The 22,487-nt window shown below is 43.6% G+C and overlaps 1 protein-coding gene across 1 annotated transcript in view; it reads left to right on the top strand.

The window, feature by feature from the left end:
• Window positions 1–370: 370 nt before the first annotated feature.
• Window positions 371–22,487, top strand: part of LOC128779764 (centromere protein F-like) — a 43,052-nt gene continuing 20,935 nt past the window's right edge. Inside the window, 9 exon segments of the mRNA XM_053915900.1 lie at window positions 371–532; window positions 1,525–1,721; window positions 4,927–5,048; window positions 5,711–5,802; window positions 9,743–10,037; window positions 11,180–11,373; window positions 16,119–16,244; window positions 18,154–18,282; window positions 21,526–21,648. Coding sequence (XP_053771875.1) covers window positions 371–532; window positions 1,525–1,721; window positions 4,927–5,048; window positions 5,711–5,802; window positions 9,743–10,037; window positions 11,180–11,373; window positions 16,119–16,244; window positions 18,154–18,282; window positions 21,526–21,648 — 1,440 coding nt within the window.

The raw sequence follows: 22,487 nt of genomic DNA, 5'->3' as shown, positions 1-22,487 counted from the left end.
CAAAACCTCATGGCAAAATAGTCATATTTTGTATAATGGACACAAAGTGATCAGTAGAGAGCAGGTAGTCCCTTTAAGACGTCAAAAATGGGAAATCAAGCCAGAAAGCAAGGGGATGCTGAACAAGCATAGGACGTACTTCCCACTCCGTGTTATTGGTAGTCACGTTTCAGTGGATGGAAGGCAGATGTTATGCAGGCTTCATTCACTTTTGAAATAGGGAGTTTTCACACTTGATGTGAGAAACGGTTCTGTCGACTCATCAGTCTCTGAGACTTTTCCGTGTCCTTGCACTGCAGTGAAGACTCACCATCTGGTTATTCTTTTCAGTTTACTCACAACTGTTTGCATGACAAATAAAAGAGAGCCAATGAGCTGGGCGATGGCAGACTGGAAAGAAGGCCTGCCCACCAGAGCTCTTCAGAAAATTCAAGAACTCGAAGGACAGCTGGACAAGCTGAAGAAAGAAAAGCATCAAAGGCAATTTCAACTGGAGACTCTGGAGGCCGTGCTGCAAAAGCAAACCCAGAAGGTAGCCCTCAAACGCTGGGGATCCCAAAGGTCCACTCATTCTTTGCGTGAATCATTTCCCCTTGGCCGCCTGTTCAATTTAGGGAAAAATGGTTTTACTATCCTCATGTGGTAACAAGCTGTCTCCTTTTTGGATTTTTTTAAATATGTTATTTATTGAGATGTACAGAGAGGGGAAGTGAGTAAGAAAGACAGGGAGAGAACCATTGCTTTGAGAAATACACATAGATTGGTCGTCTTTGGTATGTACCCTCACCGGCGACTGCAGCCACAACCCGGGCATGTACCCTGACCAGGAATCGAACCTGGGACATTTTGCTCTGCGGGATAATGCCCAACCAACTGAGTCACACCAGTCAGGGTCTTTCTGAGGCAGTTTAACTACCCGGTTTTCTTCATCCTCTGTCCTCCTTTCTGCTTAACTGCTAGTATTGAAGGGGGACAATGTAGAACACTTGGTGGCTGTCACTTTTTGAGAGTGGGCTTTTCACTTGATATTCCCAGACCTTATCTCTTCAGCACCAGGAAAGGAAAACTTCAACAGTGCTTCTTTCTCACCTGTTCATCAACCAGCATAGTAGTGATACAGTCACTGCTTGTGAAAGGTCTTTGCTAGTGGGAGGATTTTCCAGTTCCTTACCCTTACTGGCTCCAGCAGCCCAACTTGAAAATGAGCTGCTAAGGGACATTTGCACGGCTTCTATTTATTTGTATTTATATCTTAATTCTCAAAAGCATACTGAAGCCTCTTGTTCTAGGATGGGTACCGGTAGCCTGAGCAAAGACAAACACTACATGACTTTGTAGAACTTTTCTCTCTAGAGACTGTAAGGTGAGGTCCTAGAAGTATCTGCAATGAGCAGGCATTGCTATGTGGGTCATTATAGCCTCCTCTCAGAAAATCGGTTGTCCCTGTGAAGCTCAGTTTTACAAATAATACCTGGTAATTTCTACAAGTAAGAGAACTCTTTCCTTTTGAACAACCCCCACAAGGCTGAGAACGAAAAAACAGAGGCCACAACCCTTAAGAGGGAGAATCAAAGCTTGAAGGGAGTATGTGAAAACCTGGAGAAGGCTAAGCAGGACACTTCTCACGACCTTCAAGTCAAGGAGTCACAAGTGAATTTCCAAGAAGGACAACTGAGTTCAACCAGAAAACAAATAGAGAAATTGGAAGAGGAACTTAAGAGGTAATTTTGTGAATGGTGTTTAAATGGATATGTGGGTGTATATTCATGAGACGCATTTATCTTTTCCTTGAATGATGTAATTATTATACATTGCAGTATTTTTTTCCAGTGGAAAAAATAATGATCTAAGGAACATTGGTTCTGACATGCTCGAGTCCTGTCATTGCGTAACTCAGTGCTGTGGAAATTCGCTGAATGTTTGCTCACTTCATTCATTCATTCTGTCTATGTTGATTAAGTTTCATGAGCCAGCATCGGGATACAATAGTAAAAATACCCACACTGTCCTCATTCCAGTCGAGGCTGCAGACCAGGAGGGCGTTTCTAGTGGGCTGGTCTGTAGAGCTGTACGACTTGTTTCCTTTGGCACTTGGGACATAAATGCTGGAAGGTGAACAGGAGGGTTGGTTCAGGATTGATGGTTGTTGGCCAGGGTGATGGGACACAAGACATGGGATGATAGAGGATTTGGGAAGAAAGTCATTAAAATCCTGGGCGGTGGCATCTGAGCTGGAAAGGGAGGGAGGGAAGCAAAGTCAGGAAGAGGTTCCTCCTGAGATTTCCATGTGACAGGCAGCGTAAGCATTCCTTAGCCAATTTGCCAATTTCAGTGTCCTATTTAAGCAATTAAAAAGTGCTTATTACTTCTTTTCCACTTACAAAACCAAAGAGGCATTATCAAAATAAATTTACTGGGGCCTAAAGAGTTTATGAAGAGTGTCATCTTGTACTAGAAGAGGAGTTATGTCCGAATAAGGGGAATGATAGAATCTAAAAGCAAAAAGTACTTTAGGAAATTGTTCCATTGTGGGGTGTGCAAATGTACTCCCATCAATTTGGAAAAGGATGCTTCAAATGACTGTCAACTTACAGAAACAACTGTTAACATTTATACAACTGAAGTACAATGACCAAAACAGAAACAAACAGCGATTCAGTGCTGTTAACTACAGACTCGATTCGGATTTGAGTAGTTTTTCCAGTAATATCTTTTTTTCTGTCTCAGGGTCTGACCCAGGATTCCACATTGCATTTAGTTGATGCTTTCTTAGGCTCAGAGACTTTTTTCTTTTTTGTTTCCTATCCATGTAGGAAGGTGGCTATCTATAAATTGAAAATTAGGAATCGACTTGTATCTCGTGACGTGTTTTGTTTTCTTGTTAATTGTCTTCCCTGCCAAATTCCATGAGAACAGGGATCTCGTTTGTCTTGTTTATCACTGGATCCTCTGCAGCTGGCCATTGTAGGCCCTCAAATATTTGTTGAATGAAAGAATGAATGATAGTCATTCATTTTGAAAAGCAGGTGTGAGGGAAGTAGGATGCTCACCTCAGTATGCTGAAATATTCATTTCTTTGCAAAACATGTTTTGGCTGCTGGTTTTAGAAATACTGGTATTCATAACTTAGACAGAAACGTTTGTGTTTTTAACATTTTTAGGACAGGACACTGTTGTATACATTCCTATATTTCATTGCAAAGTGCCATTTGGTAGCAATGCTTTGGGAGATTTACACTGCCCAGGGTTGTACATGGCACAGAGCAACTGTTAAATGTCAGCATTAACACTATGGTTGTTACCCATTGTCACCATCCTCATGGGGTTCGGATACCTCTGTAGCACATTCAGTTTGAAACATTCTCACTTTCTACTGCGGATATAGATGTTCCTAAAAGTTTATAAGCTAGATACACTTCAGACTGTAACAGCTATTACCAGTGTCGTTTTCTTTGGTATAAGAACTGTTAAAGAGTATAAAAACAAGACCACAAATCTGTCGAGTATAGTTTTGAAATTCTCCCTGATAACCTTCCAGTACAGGGCACGAGCTTCTTTTCTCCATCAATAGCCACCGATTATGCTTCAGGAACATCTCCAACAAGTTCGCTTGGCCCATTTGAAAGGTTGATCAAAAACTGTTGAATTTTGGCAACCTGATGTAGTTAAACTTAGTCAAAAACAGTTTATTTTAGTGCTTTTATGGTAGAAGTGGTTTGTGTGTTTGTCTCTAAGAGAAAGGAGAATCAATTGTTTATTTAAAAAAATGCTCACAGTGTATACTTTAATATTTAAAGTAAATGAAATTTTATATTTTTGATGAAAGACTAGGGAAAGAGTGTGGGGTAAAAGTTGAATTTGGAGATGGCAATGAAACACCAATTTTTCAAGGCCCTTCAAAAGTCATCTGGAAGACTTGTGGCCAAGATGGAGGCATAGCGAGATATACTTTGCCTCCTCACACCACCAAAAGGACAAAAACAAATTTGAAAGCAAAAGGACCAGAACTGCCAGAAAGTCAAATTGTATGCAAGTCTGATGACCAAGGAGTTAAAGTAGAAACATTCATCCAGACTGGTAGCTGGGCCCTCAGGCGCTTTCTTCTCTCTGTCCTGTGAGGACTGAGTCCCTGCCAAAGAGAATGGTGCTCATTAGCCATTCTGATAGGGTGTACTTTATGTTTCTGTCCTAAGCTAAAAACACACATTAGAGACTTGCAAGAATTGAATCTTCTCCTAGGTTGTTTGATTCTGAAAGTTGTTCAGAACTTAAATGGGAGGGATGTTCTGTACATACATACAATATAGAGCTTACTTCCCCCATTTCTTTGTAACTGTTTTCAGCCATATATCTATGCATTATGTTAACCTGATTTTTAAATGTGTTTTAAAACTCTTCCCTGCAAACACACACACAATAAATAAATAAATATAAATAAAATGTCATAAATTAAGTGGTACATAGATCACGTCCGTGCTTTGTTATGACTTCATAACATCAGTATTGCCATCCAGTTTTGTGACGTTTTTTAGCCCATGTTCAGGGATTGTAGACTTTTCCTTTGTTTCTGAACTTCATGGTTCTTTTATATTCTTGTGTCTCTCCTTGGCTTAGAATATAAAATTTAGTTTGAATGTATTCCCAACCCCCCAACTCTTTCTTGTCCTCTGTGTGGTTATTATAGATGTTTGTTGTAGCCCTCAGGATGTTGTGATTAGTGGTTTATTTCTGTTTTCCTAACTAGTCTACATCCCTTTAGAGACGGGTCACTGAGTTCATGTCTGTCACGTGCGTATTGGGTACATGAAGGGTAAGAATTCTGACGTGGTGAGTTTTGTAAGCTTATGCCTCTCTGGGAAGAGTATGGTGCTGCTCTCCTTTCGCTTTTGCTTTGATTTGGCATCCTCTCGTGTCCTTTTCTAACAGCTATAATTCTGAACGTGAAAGAAGCCAGGAAGCTGCAGGGCCTGCAGATGTCTCTGGGAATGCATGTGACACACCACAAAAAATGTTTACAGCTCCAATAACACCGAGTCAGTATTATGGCGGTAAGAAGTTTTCCCCTTCATATACATAGTTCTTCTAGTGAGATTTCAGTTCTGCCAAGGAAATGAGTTAATTCACCTTTGAATTCAATTTTTAATCGGGGCACTCAAAAAATGCAAGTACTTGCTGTGACATGTACAATGTACATCAGTTGAGCTCTATTGAGCCATCAGCTGAGTAAGACTATAGTTGTCACTGCATTTTTCTTTACTAATATTTAGAAATTCCACCAAGTTGGTAGGACCAGTTATAGAGAACCCTTGAAAATTTATCTCATATCTTCGGAAAACATGAGACTTTCTTGTAGCAATACAAGAAAACCATTTTCAGGGACCTTAATGACCTCAGCGTCTTTCCTCTTGCCAGCCTTTTCTGAATTCCTGCAGAATCACTTTCCAATAAGCAGACTTATTGACCAGTACACATTTCACTTTATCCTTCTGTGGTGTATTTCCAAAATAACTCAATGTCTGAACATTCAAAACACCTGTGTTTCCATGGATTTTCATGTTTGAAGAATTTGACCCATGTCTGTTGACTTAACTGAACTGTTCTTTCTGCTGTACTAAGATACTCATTTCTGAACTACCTATTGTAATGATTGACCTGTGAGTTCACAAAGTCAATGATCAAAGTAAATCTATATCTCCTTGTCTGTGTTTAGGTTCCCAATATGAAGATCTGAAAGAAAAGTACAATGAAGAAGTGGAAGAACGGAAAAGATCAGAGGCAGAGGTGAAAGCCTTGCAGGCAAAAGTAGGTGAATTATGGGCCTTACAGCCGTGTGCGCTTGAGAAAGTGCTTTCGTACGGGCTCCAACAGCGGTAGAGGAAAATCTGCTTGACTTGGAGCTGGTGCATCTTTCTCACACTGAAAAAATAAAGTTCCTTGTCCCTTGGTTATCATGTTTCCTTCCTCCCTTCCTGCCTTCCTTCCTTCCTTCCCTCCTTCCTCCCTTCCCCCTCTCATTCTTTCCCTGCTTCCTGTCCTCCCTCATTCTCTCCATCCGTTGCTCTCCAATATACACCCTGAGCAGGATAAAACCCCAGCCCAGGTATGTGCCCTGACCGGGAATTGTACCTGTAACCTTTTGGTGAATGGGACAACGCTCTAATCAACTGAGCCGCCCGGCCAGGGCTGGTTATGATATTTCTTAATTTAAGAAAGAGGCAATGAGTGAATAAAATTGAGTGGGGAGATTCCTTTATCCTTAAATATTCAATGTTCCCTGAATTCCTTGGAATCTCTAGCTCTATCTTTATTTCCCTATTAAGATCTAATGATGAGAACCAAGATGGCGGCGTAGGTAGACACACTGCGCCTCCTCGCACAACCAGAACTGACAGAAAATCGAACAGCAAGGGGGACCAACACCAAGAAAATAGAAAATAAACATTCATCCAGACTGGTAGGAGGGGCGGAGACGGGCACCGGGGTGGAGAGGACTCGCGTGGCTGTGGCGGGACTGAGACTGGCTGAGTGTGGGACAAATGGCGCAGGCAGTCTGAGCACTAGCAGACCCTGCGGCCCGACATTTGCACAGATAAACCCAGAGGGCCGGACTCAGAGTGGCGGAGAGCGGGGCAGGCAGAGCAGCGGGTAGCACCCCACGGCACCACATTCGCCCACAGATAAACCGGACGAACGGCAGGGAGAGAAGCAGACCGCGTAACCCAGGGCTCCAGCTCAGGGAAATAAAGCCTCAAACCTCTGATTGAAAACGCCCGTGGGAGTTGGGGCAGCAGCAGGAGAGACTCCCAGCCTCACAGGAGAGGTTGTTGGAGAGACCCACAGGGGCCTAGAGTGTGCACAGGCCCACTCACTCGGGAACCAGCACCAGAGTGGCCCAGTTTGATTGTGGGTAGCGGAGTGAAAGATTGAAATCCGGAGGAGAGTGAGGCGGCCGCCATTGCTCCCACTCGGCCCCTCCCCCACGTACAGCGTCACAGCGCTGCGACCAGCATTACCCCGCCCCGGTGAACACCTAAGGCTCCGCCCCTTAAAGTAACAGACGCGCCAAGACAAACAACAACAAAAAAATGGCCCAAATGACAGAACACTTCAAAGCTCCAGAAAAAATACAACTAAGCGACGAAGAGATAGCCAACCTATCGGATGCACAGTTCAAAGCACTGGTTATCAATATGCTCACAGACTTGGTTGAATCTATTCGAAAAACAGATGAAAAAATGAAGCCTATGCTAAGAGAAACAAAGGAAAATGTACAGGGAACCAATAGTGATGAGAAGGAAACTGGGACTCAATTCAATGGTGTGGACCAGAAGGAAGAAACGAACATCCAACCAGAAAAGAATGAAGAAACAAGAACTTGGAAAAATGAGGAGAGGCTTAAGAACCTCCCGGACGCCTTGAAATGTTCCAACATCCGAATTATAGGGGTGCCAAAAGGAGAAGAGGAAGAACAAAAAATTGAAAACTTATTTGAACAAATAATGAAGGAGAACTTCCCTAATCTGGCAAAGGAAATAGACTTCTGGGAAGTCCAGGAAGCTCAGAGAGTCCCAAAGAAGCTGGACCCAAGGAGGAACACGCCAAGGCACATCATAATTACATTACCCAAGATTAAACGCAAGGACCTACATCCAAGATTACTGTATCCAGCAAAGCTATCACTTAGAATGGAAGGGAAGATAAAGTGCTTCTCAGATAAGGTCAAGTTAAAGAAGTTCATCATCACCAAGCCCTTATTATATGAAATGTTAAAGGGAGTTACCTAAGAAAAAGAAGATCAAAAATAGGAACAGTAAAAATGACAGCAAACTCACAGTTATTAATGGCCATACATAAAACAAAAATGAGAGCAAACTAGGCAAACAACTAGAACATGAGGGTTGTCATTAAGGGAGTGGGAGGGGGAGGGGGGGAAAGGTACAGAGAATAAGTAGCATAGATGATAGGTGGAAAATAGACAGGGGGAGGGTAAAAATAGTGTAGGAAATGTAGAAGCCAAAGAACTTATAAGTATGACCTATGGACATGAACTATAGGGGGGGAATGTGGGAGGGAGGGGGGTGGGCAGGATGGAGTGGAGTGGGGGGGGAAATGGGACAACTGTAATAGCATAATCAATAAATATATTTAAAAAAAAAAAAAAAAAAAAAAAAAGATCTAATGATAATTAACCTGTTTGGAGAAGGTTGGACCAGACCCATTCTTGATACTGGCTCTGTCACCTGGAGGAAATGGCTCCTTATGCAGTTTTTCTGATGGAGTGTGGTGATTGCTGCCAGGGACTTGGGTTTTGAGGATCCTTACTGATGAAACGCTGATTTCAGGGGAGAATGTTTTCAATCATCTCCCCACCTCCTTTAAACAAGTTGCTGATGAGAGTTTTAAACTGCATTTGGATGTGCGCAAATGAGCAGAGAGAGGTGGATGAAGATATTTGCTTAATGTCAACAAAATAAACAAAACGCATGTTTTAGAAACCCATCCTTCTTGTTCAGGGACTGACTCTGAAATTCCTGGGATCTATAGAATTTTCCTTTACATTTTTGCTCCCATGATATTATCATTTTTAAAAAATCCATTTGGGTTTTAATGGTGTATTTCTACTAAACAAGAACTTGATAAGATGGTACAATTTCACAAACAGTTGAAGACAGAATTTAAAAATAGATACCTTACATATTGAAGTTTAAAAGTCTGTATTAGAGATTGAACAATTTTAATTCTTTTTGTGCCTTGAACCCTCGCTTTTGAGTCACCAGGATTTCCATGGATGACAAAGGCATTGCTTATCAAGATGAATAAAACTAAACAATAATTTTCTACTTTGACCTAGAAATACCTTGTGCTTTGTTATCCAGTTGAGTCATTTGTTCCAATTCACCCCTGACTTGGTTCCCAGAGTTATTTAGCAGAGCAGTGTGAGGCCATACATATTAAACCTCTTGCTGTGGCAGGAAAAGCACTCAGGTACAGAATGAAATGTAGCATCTCCAGCTATGTCTTGTCAGAATGCAGGTGGAAAAAAAAGACGGAACTCAAGGCATTAGAAAATCCACAAATGTCTTTATATTATATAACATACCTTATAGGATATTGGAGGGGGAGGCGTGGTATCGTGGAAAGTAAGATTCTTGAAAGACTTCTATAAGTTAATATCAAAATTTTTTTAAAGATTTCATTCACTTACCTTTAGAGAGAGGATGGGGGGCAAGAAGAGTGGGAGAGAAACCTGCTTGTGTGAGACATAGGGTGATAGGTTTCCTCTCACATGCCTGCACCCCAGGCATGTGCCCTGACTGGGAATTGGACCAGTGACCTTTTGATTGCCAGGCCGGAAGTCAAGCCACTGAGCCACACCAACCAAAGCTACTGAGGCTGTGGGTTTGGTGGTGACAAAGGGCAGGCAAAGGAAAAGCAAATTTCATGATTCCAATTGGCACTCGCATGTTTAATGGAGTACTTGAGGGATGTAGAATAAATACAAAACCTGAGCCCACATGGAACAGATTAGGCCTCAGCAGTACCGGCTTAACCCTTCAGTGCTGACGTCTGACCATAACAAAATCTCCCTGGGCCTTGGGACTTAACAGGTCCCTTGACTTGAAAGTTCTTTCCTGATAGCCGGTGGGAGAGCTCACCCGGTGACATGGCTTTAGGTTCTGCTTGAAGAGAGTCTTGAATAGTGTGATTTCCAAAGGGTGCTAAAGAGTTTCTGTCTTTCCAGAACGCCAGCCAGGTTATTCCACAAAATACCACGAAACACCTGGACATCGCCAGACACCAGGCCTCCTGCTCTGTGTTCCCTCAGGAACAAGAAAAGACCCCAAGTCCTCTTCCTTCTGATGCTCTACTGACTCACTTTAGGAGAGATTTCTCTGCATCGCACTTTTCCCAGAAACTGGAAGTGACTCCGAGTAGTAGATCAACTTGGCAAGTAGTGCAAAGAGGTACTGATTGCAGCTTCTGTGATGATTCCAGCAGTTCTCAACTCTTGGATCAACAAAAAGCCCAGAGTCAAGGTAACGTTTTGAGCTAAATTGGGTTTACATTTTCCTGAGATAATTTGAGGAGCCATTCCAGGCATTGCGAGTCCTGGAAAGTGCTTAAGGGTTTTGTTAGCCACATCTGCGCTCAGCATCCTAGGCTGGTGCTGTGGCTACACTGTCTTTTTGAGAATGAGGAGAGATATCATCATTTTGGAGGGTACCTTTACTTGTACTGATTAGCTGGGACCTTGAAGCTTTCAAAAGTAGGATGAATGCCTTTGATGTGTCCTCCCAGATGCAGGGTGAGTAGGTTGGTTACACTTGACACTCCTCATGCTTCTCCTCTGGCTCCTTGTGTGTCCCATGAAAGAAGCCTGTGTCCTGGCCACTTTTGGCCAGAGGTGTGGCATGTGTGTGCAGAACAGCTGTGCTCTGTGCAGCCTGCTTGTCCATATGGGAGCAAAGTTGTGACCTTGACCAGTGTCCCAGGCTGCAGCTGACCGCCAAGGGTACCAGGTGTTGGTTTGCCATCCAGTCTGCAGACTAGGATCATTTCCAGTGCGATGATACATCCAAAATGACCATTGGTGTGCACTGGTGAGAACTGTCACACTGCCAGTGCCATTGGTACCAATATTATGTGTGTGGGGGGGGGCAACATTGAGAAAAACTGTTGTGAACATTGGCAGTAGAGGAGGTTCACACTGTCTGCATCTTTACTGGAGATAAAGCTCCTGGAGGATGTGGGAGGGTGAAGTTTTCCCTGCTCATCACTTATTTCTTTGATGTCCCCAGAAAGCAAGTATCAGTCTGCCAGTGTGAGATCAAGTGGCTATTGAAACTATGGTGTTATATGAGATGCACTCTTTCCAGCCTTGATTCGATAATATTCACAATTGTAGAAAAGCATTTTCTTCCCCAAGTTTTTCTGTGATGTCAAGAAAATTTGTTTCTCCTGCTTTCTACAGGACGTTTGAGTAAAAAAAGCAGTGGAAACTAAACATTGAAATTAAATCCAATGAGAGCAGCTTCTGTGTTTAATGTGTATTAACTTCTGTTTGTCTGAACAAAGATTTCAGAGCAGAGTAACATAAATAACACATTCATAATGTATTTGTCAATTGGATGGGAAAAGCACATGTTAACCAGAGTGTGGGTTTCCTTTGTGATTTAAGAGCTAAGGAGCCAGGCTGCTGAGTTGGAGTTACGACTGCCAGGACACGAAAAAGAAATGAGAGTCCAAATGAATCAGTGGCCAGAACTCCAGCTCCAACAGGAGAAACCCAAAATGGAACCAAATGAAAAGGAGAAAGTTTGGCATAAAAGTAGGGCCGAACTGGCAGCACAGCATGACCAGGAATCAACCAAGGTACTTGACTTTTCATGAGTTTTAGAAAAATCTCCACTTTTGTCCATGCAGTTTCTGGGAAAGCATACTTGACGCTGACATTTAGGAGGTAAATGATGTACTGAACCTTACCCATGTGTTCCAGGCAGTACTGGTGCCATAGAAGCAGTAAGTTCTTTTAGAGTTGGGCAGATCAGAGGTCAGTCCTAGACTGCACGTTTCCCAGCCAAGGGACTTGAGCGGATCCTTCACCTGTGACATGTCAGAGGGTGAGATTAAAGGTCACGGATATGCAGCACCCGGCACATTTTCTGGCCCATAGAAGAGACTTCAAGTCATGGAGCTTTAATAGACGTTTAGGAATTATGATAGAATGCAATTGATCATCTCTTGAGATGCAGTATCCATGTAATCATAGAGCTCCAATGTAGGCCTATTATTGAGAGTTTAATTTAGGAGGGTTTGGGGGGGATGGTTGCTGCTTCAGCCCTGAACTATCTCTCTACTCTTCTGTTTTTCCTATTCATTTGTTCATGGACTCATTTGACAAACATGAGTAGACTGCCGACTGTGTCAGGCCCTCTTCTAGACCTAGGGATGGGGCAGTGAGGGGTCAGACAGCAGTCGTTGCCCTTGTGGAACTTCATCCTACTGAGGGTAGGACATTGATGTGGAGGTCACAGACAGCATGGTGCATTGAGGACAAGGGTAGGGGAAAATGAATTATCTTCTCGGACCACCCGTACTTATTTGACGTCTCCTGGACCTAATCTCTCTCTGAGCCCCGGCCCCTTCTGCTCGGCACACTCTCCTCCTGCAACGCCCTTGCCCTGCTTCTCTGCCTGTGAGTCCTTCCCTCTGCTCTTGATGCAGTGGGATCTTTGCTGCAGGCAGCCCCTTGTTTGTGATCCAGCCCCGGGGTTCCCACACTTGGCTCATTGTCAGAATCACAGAGAACCTTGCAAATCTAATCCTGTTAGGCTTCAGGAATTGACTTCTAACAAACTCTAGGATTGTCTAAGACAGAAGTGAAAAACTGATATGGTATCTACACCTACCTCTATGTCCAATTTATTTCTTATGGGCATATTTTCTCTGTCTTGTAAAAGAAATCATCTTTTAAATTTTAAGGTAATTGAAGATTCATACTTAGTTTTATGAAATAATGCCTTGTCACTACTGCTTTTTAAATATTTGCATGAGCTTTGCATCCTTGGAATAAGCCCTGCTTGCCATGGTGTACAATTCTTTAGATATAGTTGTGAATTTTATTGGCTAAGAATTTGTTCAGGATTTTTGTGTCTATATGGATGAGGGATAATGGTCAGCTATTTTCTTTTTCTCCTTCTTTTTTTTCTTTTGTCTTTGGTATTTGTATCAGAGATCATTACAATAACATTAACTCCATAAAACGAACTGGGAAGCATTTCTTCCTCTTCCCCCTCTGAAGAGATTGTGTAGAATTTGTGTTCTTTCTTTATAAATTTTGTAGAGGCCTCGAGATGTCTCTTTTGTGAGTTTTAAAATTACAAATTCAACTTTAAAATAATGACATTGCTATTTTTTAGTTTTTTTAATTTATTTATTTATTTTTATTCAGTTACAATTGTCTGCATTTTCTGCCCTTCCCTCCACCCCAACCCAGCCAGTCCCACGTCCCTGCCCCACCTCTACCCTCCCCCTTGATTTTGTCCTTGTGTCCTTTGTAGTAGCTCCTATAGACCCTTCTCCCCACTATTCCCTCCCCACTCCCCTGTGGCTATTGTTACAATGTTCTTAATTTCAATGTCTCTGGTTATATTTTGTTTGCTTGTTTCTTTTGTTGACATTGCTTTTAAAGTGACTTATTTCCTATTGAATGAGTTGGGATAGTTTCTGTTCCTAGAGGGAACTCATTCATTTCACCTAAAGTGTCAAATCCCCGTATGTGCAGTCAATCCGCCTCTTCTCCGTTTAGAGCTTTCTGATGCCTGTTTTGATACAATGGCCAGAATTTCTAGTTGTTCTTGATGGGAGGAATGGGGAAATGTACATCTATTTGTCTTTCTGAATGTGGTAGTCTGGGTTCACTTTGAGACATTCTCCTAGTGCAGTGCTTTGCACAGAGAGATTCTTAAGAAGGTCGGATGAGATGGAGGAGGGCGCAGTGGAGTCTCAAAGGGACCCTGGCCAGCCTTGATCAGTATATGTACTGTCGTGTACAGTGTGAGTTGGTTTTTCTAGTTAGATAGACTTGGATTTGAGTTCTGGCTCGGCCACATCCCAGTTGTATTGTTTTGGGACTGATTCACTTCTGAGCCTCAGTTGCCTAATGAATAAAATGCTGTTGATACAGCCTGTGTCATAGGATTGCTGTAGACATTGCAGTAATTTCCATGAAGGCCAAACACAATGCTTGGAACCGGAGAACTTATATTGATGTTAGTAGTTATTGTTACACTGAGTTCTTTGTCTATTCAGCTCATTTTCAGTTGCTTTCCCACCAGCTCAGTCCTTCCTCAGGCTAAGAACCATACTTACCCTCTCACATGCTGTGTTGTTGGTTGGATGTGACAGGAACACTCTCGGTCCTGTTCTAGCTCACATACCTGCCGAAGTCTCTTCCTGCTGCGTCAGGAATCCTAATATTCGAGTAGGACAGTGCTGAGTGCTGAGAACACAGCTCTGCTCTCTTTCCCTTCGCCGTCCCTGCAGGGTCTTCAACTTGGTCATTCAGCGCTTTATGGATTTCATTTGTCCCTGAGCTACAATCCATCTAACCGAACATTGAGTATACCTGTCCCTGTCTTGCCTGCAAGGACAGTATGGCCTTGCCAAATATGCTGCCGAAGTCAAGTTATGCACCGTTCACGCTCTTCCCTGAGCTACCCCCAGAATCACCTGTTAAGGGAAATGGAGCTCACTGAACCGAAGCCAATGCCGTGTTCCTCAGTGGACATCTGCTGTGTCCATACGCTTCTTTCCAAGCATTTACGAGCCACGCGGGACACAAAGCTGTTCGACTCACATAGAAACAAAGTCATAGGGCTTGCAGCCAGCCTGGGGTTCAGCACCCGCAGTGTACAGGTGACAACCTCAGGCCCAGATGCTGAGTGCCAGGGTCCTGTGCTGCCCGTGTTCAGGGACTTGAGCCCTGGACACTCTTTCGGAATGTTATGGCACATCATGACTCCTCGTGGTGACCTCCTCTGTCGTGACTGTGCATCATCAATATCAGGATGTCATTTTTAAAATTGTAAATCAAGTGAAAATAAAACCTCCTGAAAGGTCATGTTTAACCCTCTGTTGCTAGGAAGAAAAAATTGTTGATTCAGCGATCCTTTCATGGAATGAGTTGCAGTTGGAAGAGGGGCCAGCAGAGCGGGCCAGGGGCTCCTTCATCTAATACAGCATGTTGGGTTTTTCCCCTGAGTTTTGCTGACATCCCAAATTCTGGTCCAGGGGGGCAGTTATTTCCATGTGAATTGTTTACTGCTGTATCCCCAGTACCTAGCACATTGTTGGACATCTAGCAGGCATACAATCAATGTTTACTGAATTCATACTTATTATAAACAATTTCTTGTAATATTTTTCCTTTGAAAAGTATTAAATTTTTCCTACTGAAAAGTTGAAGAAAATGAAAAATAATGACAAAGGTGTCTAAAAGTCCAAGGCAGTGGACGTTAATTTGAACCACTGGGTCAATATTTTCTGGTTTGAAATTGACATTTTTAAATTTCTGATATTAGTAAAACCAGGTAGTCACTGATGACCAGCTTTGCTCTTTGAATCTTTGCTTAATTAATGATTGGTGTTTGACTGGCATTCTCGCAAGGTATTCCATAGTGTTTTCTTTTCCAATGAGTTTTCTGTGAAATTCCTAATATTTGTAATAGTTCTCACTGAGACTATGAGGAGTCTCAGGACAATACATCAGTAGAGGCATTTGCCCAATTGGGGCGCTTTTCCTTCTGGGCCAGGCAGTTCTCTCCCACCCACAGGACCCACTCTGACTCCTCCCTGGGTTTTCAGGGTTGTTTTGTGGGTGCAGTTTCAGGATGTGGGCACCACGGGGAAGAGAGAGGAGTGGGTTTCAGCCCGTGAAGATTTCAGTACGTTTGACTCCAATTAGTTTGAGAAGAGCATCCACAGTTTTGATGTAGTTCATGCTTAAAGGACGATTTTAAGGAAGCTTGGCTCTGTGAAAAGGCAAAAGAAGGTTTTTGGTGCCGCTCATGGCAGCGTGGTTAAAAACCCTGTGTGGTATTCTCTGGAGGACTGTGCACCTCCAGAAATTTAAAATAGGAAAGTGGGGGCACGGTGGAAAGAAGCCTTTCACTAATTACAGTTTGTCACAGAATGTATTATCCTCGACCCAGACTGCCCCTTGAGAGTAACGGGGTACTACCCCTCTGATTATTTGACGGCCTGTAACGGCCACGACCATCACTGCATTTTAATGTGACCCAGGCGGCAAAATTTCGAGGAACCTGTCTTCAGACACACCGAGTTCCTTTTTTATGGTGCACATTAGGAAGTATTTCAATGGTCTAAGCCTTTACATTCTTGCTCCCATTTCCCAAACATGAATGTTCTGTGTACTAAAATAATTACCGTGGTTTCCCTATATGGCTAATATTTTAAAGCCAGTTTTTTTATGAAAGAAAATGTCAGAACACAATGGTAAATTGAGCCAGAACTTGGGACTGGTTTTTCCAATGTCAAAGATAGGACTTCTTTCCTTGACACTTTGTTTTGTACTGTGCCTTTTTATTTGCTGTTAGTACGCTGCATTGGAACACAAACTGAACAAACTGACTGAAGCTTTGAGCTGGTATCGACAGAACGCAGAAAGTTCCAGATGTTCTCTGGAACGGAAACTCAAGGAAAAAGGAAAACAGTTTCAAGAGGTAAGGTGCAGAGGTCCATGCGGCGTTTGGCTGCGGTGTCCCAGTGTCCTCACGGGAGAGGAGGAGCCGCCGCGGGTCATCACTTGGTGAGTTCTGCACGGGAAATGCTGTGTGAGCACAAGGTCCCTGTGTTTCCCTTCACACTCTGAGTCTTTCAGGTTTGCATTGCAGAAGGAACTAGAGTCAGAAGGTTCCTGTTCATCCATGTTTTCTGATTTGTTTGAGATTGTTGTTCACAGTGGAAAGAGGTCCCATTTCTTCCTTTGAACCATTTTGGTTGTGAAGGAAATTGCATGACATTCTCTGTTTGCTTTGAAAGCCTGAGGGTTGGCAAATACATTAGAACCATAGTCGATGAAGCAAGTGGGGAAAGACAATGGCAGACGGGTTATGGCTGAGGATGGTCCTCGGGAGGGACAGCTGCTGGCGCCAGGTGAGTTGGCCTGACAGTGTGTCTGGTGGGTGAGGGTCTGTGGACTTCCAGTGAGAGTGAGTGCAGACTGGAGCTCGTCTGGGGCCGACACAGCCTCACATAGGCACTGAACTGTCCATTCCTCTATGCTGTTTCTCACAGAACGACTTCCACACAGTGGGCAACATGCAGAGACTTACCCAGAAGGAAGTCATTCTGCCTCCTGGAGGAACTATCACCAACTGTGCACTGCTATCCGTTTGAATTTAATTAATGTTCTGCTTTCATTCTGGCTGACATTTAGTATTCTATTAGTTTCAGGTGTATAGCCTAGCAGTTAGAGACTTACATCACTTACAGACTGATCCCCTGGGAAAACAAGTATTGAAACATGGCAGCTATTATTTCTGGAACAAATGAGATACCATGCATTCTGCGACTTCCCGGGTGAAATGGGGGCTTAAGACCATGGGTTTTAAGTCTAGAATGGTGGTTTTCAACCAGGGGTGACTTTGTTTGAACTTAATGTGAGGGCATGCTCATGGATTTATTGAGAGGGCGGTTGAGGGAGAGAGAGGGAGAGAGAGGAGAGAAACATTGATGTGACAGAGAAGCACAGATCGGATGCTTCTTGCATTTGCCCTGATTGGACACCAAACTGATCACCCAGCCTCATGTCCCACCCAGAAATTGCACCTGTGAACCTTTGCTTCACAGGACGATGTTCCAACCAACTGAGTCCCTCTGGCCAGAGCGAAAGGGGTGAAGTTTTTCTTCCCAGGGGAGATTTAGCAATATCTGGGGACATTTTTTTATTATCACAACTGGGACAGGGGCTGGGGGGGCTACCAGCATTTACTGGTTAGGGGCCAGGATGCTGGTGAACATCCTATAATACAGGACAGTCCTTTACAGAAAAGCACTGTCCCCAGCCCAAAATATGATGAGTGCCAAGCAGCTAGTACCAGGTGTAGAGCTAGGGTGATACAAAACTAAAAAACCAAAACTCAGTAACAACCCAAAACTCACAAGCACACTTACACATCAAAGGAAAAGTGACTGCAAATGTTACTCTGGTGTCCTTATGCGATTATCCAAGTTCATTGGAGACACATACTTTGCATCATTGTCAGTCTGAAGTGGTGTATGGAATTTGTTTTTACAGTCCAGTTTTGAGTGCGTTTGATTTCTCAGCTAAACTGTGACAGTTGCAGCTCAGCTGTACTCTCTTTTGCCCCTGGATACTTCAAACAGAAGTGACTGATTTCAGAATGGTGGTGTGGTCAACAGGTGGACTCCTTTCCGGGCCCTTGGAGACCAGGATTGGATGACCGGGACCTGTACTCAGGCTGATGATGTTTTTCACCCTTTGGATGGTCAGCTAGGTTCCCTGTTGTCTCTTGCTCTGTCCCTGCATATCCTATGGGGTGACCGTGTCACCCTGGAACCTGCATGTGGACCATCCTGAGTGCTAAGAGAATGTATTTTGCATTTCAGGAGCTCTCCAGTCAACAGCGCGCTTTCCAAATCTTGTACAGAGAGAGCTCGCAGGCGAAAGGCAGACTCACTCAGGAGCTACAGCAGACCAAGAATGCTCGCAACATCCTGCAGGCAGAGCTGGATAAAGTAGGTGCTCCTCACTTCATCCCCTCTCCTTGTCCTTGGACACGTTAGTTCTGTCCCGCAGCAGACCTGGGATGCTTTGGAGGGAGTAATGCTCCAGCCTCACACTCCTTACTTTCAAGCAGGAGAACAGACGGAACCTGTCTGGGTCTGGCTTCTCCTTCTTGGAGAAGAGGACAGTGATGGAGTCAGAGAGTGAGGAGTGAGGTTCTCACATGTCAGGGTCTGTGGAGCTCTGTGACATTCTGGTTCTTGGTCAGATCACTGGGTGGGACGTCACTGGGTGGGATCTCTCCCAAGTCATGTGTGCCCTGCAAGTGTCAAAGCACTGAAAATTATGTCACCTTATTGTTTAGCACTCACTTCAAAACTGATGTCATCCAGCTGTGTGACTTTAGGTTTTCTCTCTGTGGTGATGGCTCCCGTGCTCATATCTCCGGCCAGGTCATTGGTCCTGAACTTGGGACTCACCAGTGTGTGTCTGACATTTCCACACGGCATTTCTAACAGGCATCTCACACTTCCCATGTTCGTACTGGAACTCCAGGTGTCTATTCAGACCTGGTCTTCCCTTTGTCTTTGTCATCCCAGGAAATGTCAACTGTGCTCTTCCCATGGCTCAGGCCAAGTGCTCCCTTCAACCTCAACTCTCCTTTTCCCCTCATACCTCAAAGACTTTCATTACAACTCTGCCGAGTCTACCTTCATGTATTTACATGTGTGCCCATGTGTTTATGGGTATAAGTGTATACATTACATATAGCACATTCAAATTCTTTTTAAAAATATTTTGATTGATAATGCAATTACAGTTGTCCCATTTTTTCTCCCCCTTTTTCACCTTCATGCAGCACCCCCATTCCCTCTGGCATTCCCCTTCCCCTTTGTTCATATCCCCGGGTCATACATATAAGTTCTTTGGCTTCTCCATTTCCTGTACTATTCTTAACCTCCCCCTGCTTATTTTGTCCCTACCATTTATGCTTCTTATTCCCTGAAACTTTTCCCCCATTCTCCTCCTTCCCCCTCCTCATGATAACCCTCCATGTGATCTCCATTTCTGTGATTGTGTTCCTGTTCTAGTTGTTTGCCTAGTTTGTTTTGTTTTTCTTGTTAGGTTCACTTGTTGATACTTGTGACTTCACCGTCATTTTACTGTTCATGATTTGATCACCTTCTTGTTCTTAGATAAGTCCCTTTAACATTTCATACCATCAGGGCTTGGTGGTGATGAACTCCCTGAACTGGACCTTATGTGGGAAGCACTTTATCTATGCTTGCCTTCTCAGTCCTAGCTTTGCTGGAGAAAGTAATCTTGCACGTAGGTCCTTGCCTTTCCTGACTTTGAATACTTTGCAGCTCCCTCTTGCCTGCAAGGTTTCTTTTGAGAACTCAGCTCATGGTCTTATGGGAACTCCTTTGTAGGTTACTGTCTCCTTTTCACTTGCTGCTTCGAAGATTCTCTCCTTCTCTTTCATCTTGAGTAATAGAATTATGATTTGCTTTGGTATGTGCTTCCTTGGGTTCCCCTTCTTTGGGACTCTCAGTGTTTCCTGGACTTCCTGGAAGTCGATTTCCTTTGTCAGCATAGGGAAGTCCCCCTTCTTTAGTTTTTCAAGTAAAGTCTCAATTTCTTGCCCTTCCTTTTCTACTTCTGGTACCTCTATGATTCCGATGTTGGAATGTGCCAAGTTGTTCCAGAGGTTCCTAAGCCTCTCTCATTTTTTTTTGAATTCTCGCTTCTTCATTCTATTCTGGTTGAATTTTTACTTCTTCCTTTAACTCAGAATCTTTCATTTGAGTCCCAATGTCCTTCCTGTCTCCGTTGGTCTGTATACCTTCTCCTTTATTTCACTTTGCATGGCCTTCACTTCTTCCTCTCTTGGCCACCACGCTCAACTGTTTCCGTGAGCATCCCAGTTAGCAGTGTTTGGAACTCTGCGTCTGATAGGTTGGCTATCTCTTCATCCCTTCCTTCTGTTTTTGGACCTTTGATCTATTCTTTCATGCTGGCCAATTTTTTTTTGTATCAGCATGCTTGCTTTGTTCTGAGGGGCCCAGCCTTAGGTATTCACCAGGGTGGGGCAACCTAATCCCTCCATTGTGGCTGTGTAAATTAAGGTGGAGCTCCAAAGGGATCAATGCTGCTGGCTTGGCTGTAGGCTGGCTTTCAGTCCCTTCCCCTGCTTTCCACAAGCCACTTGGGCCCTTTTGGTGCAGATTCCTGCGTGTATGGGCTTGTGCACATTGTAAGACCCTGTGGGTCTCTGCAGCGCACTCTCCTCTGTGGCTGGGAGTGTCTCCTGCACTAAAATCATTCCCAAAGGTTTTTATAACCAGAGGTTTTGAGGGTTTGTTTCCCTGCTCTGGAACCCTGGGTTGCACATACTATCTGTCTCCCCAGATGTTCCTCCCAGTTTATCCACACAGGAATATGGCACTGCCAGGTTCCCCAGCTGCCATCTTGCTTACCTGGTCCTCCAGCGCAGCCTTGCCATGTGTCTTCTCCACCTCAGCTGCCCGTCTCTGCTCCTCCTAGCAGTCTGAGTGAATGTTTCTTCTTTGACTCTTTGGTTGTCAGACTTCCATATACTTCCATTTTCCGGCAGCTCTGGTTGGTTTTTCTGTTAAATTTGTTGTTGTTTTCCTTTGGTTGTGACAGGAGGCAAAGTGTATCTACCTACACGTCTCTCTGCTTCACAAATCTTGCACATTTCAACTCTTGTTGTAAAGCACCATGTCTATAGAATAAATGTGTAATGATAAATGATTTGGGGGCGTGCTCTTTTATATCCATTATCTGTATCAGGGTAGAGTGTCATCAGCTCCCTCAGAAACCCTTCTTGTGCTACATACCTCACTGCTGAGAACACACCTGGCTTTACCTTTGTCTGTATTTTCTATGAAATGTGACTACTTTCAGCACCTCTATGGCTGTGTCAGGTCCCAGACCGTTTGTCTCCTGCCTGGGTTACTGTTCTTGCCTCCTACTTGTCTCCCTGCTTTGCACTTCTTCCTCAGTCTCTTTACAACCAGCGGTCAGATGGATCTTAACGGGGCCAATCACATCATGTCACTCTGCTGAGAAGCCTGCGATCGCGCCTGGACTCTGTCAGAGCAAGAGTCTCAAGCCCCCTAGAGGGCCTCAGTCTTTTCTTTAGTGACTTTTGTATTATAGAAGGAGACGTGATGATTTACAAAGTAAACAACAGAAAACTAAACTTGGCCTTGTTTTTCTCTCTGTAGGTCACATCAGGAAAGCACCAGCTGGAAAGAGAATTGGAAGAGTTGAAGCAACATTTGGGCCAAACCGAACAGGCCTTACGGGCTAGTCAGACCACAGAAAATGAGCTGAGGAGGAGCAGTGAGGTGAGTGAGGAGCAGAGAGGAGTCTTTATCAGCTCCTGTTCAGGATGCAGTGACGCAGAATCTCTACACCGTTTTTTAGTAGGTTGTCACGACCACATCATCTTCTATTTTATTTGCCACAATTGCTCATGAATTTGCCACTTGGAATATAACCTATGACATAGAACATGGTGCTTTTTTTTCATCACTTTTTATTCTGATTTAATTACCCTTTACAGGAATCACAGGACAATATGACATGTATTTAAGAAGATATAGTACTCTTTTGATAAAAGATTGTTTTAGACCAGCTGGGAGGTGGGACAATGTGAGAAAGCAAGGTGTTTTCTAAATGGAAAGAAACAAAATTGGTGCTGGGAAGGGGGATATAATTTAATCCCCATGCCAACGATGGGCTTTTGAGTCACGAAATATTAAAATCCTGGTGGAAAGTCAGTGAGTTAAATGGGCCAAATCAATTTCAGATGAAGACGATTTAGCTTCAAATTCTCATGAAAACATCAAGTAATTGTAAGTTATGTGACTCTGGCCTCACAAGTCAACGTTAGCCTGTGTGTTGAGCATGGTTGCAGTGTCTTTGTAGATTCGCTGTAGGGCTACACTGACGTTGCTCCTACTGAGAGGATTCTATTGATAACTTTAATTTGGCTTCTCTCTGAGTCTATTTAGTGGCCTAGAGTTAAGTAGAAAGGGCTTAATTAAGAGCCACTTAGGGACACTCAAGAGAGGGAAACCAACCGGGCAGAGCCATGAGAGAGCGCTGTAATATCAAGAAGCCCAGCAGAAGAGTAGAGGATTCTCGTCCATCTTATGTCACAGGAAGGCCCTGGCCGGGCGGT

Source organism: Desmodus rotundus, chromosome 12 (assembly GCF_022682495.2).
Source record: "Desmodus rotundus isolate HL8 chromosome 12, HLdesRot8A.1, whole genome shotgun sequence".
NCBI classification, from domain to species: Eukaryota; Metazoa; Chordata; class Mammalia; order Chiroptera; family Phyllostomidae; genus Desmodus; species Desmodus rotundus.
This window is presented reverse-complemented; position numbering and strand designations above follow the sequence as displayed.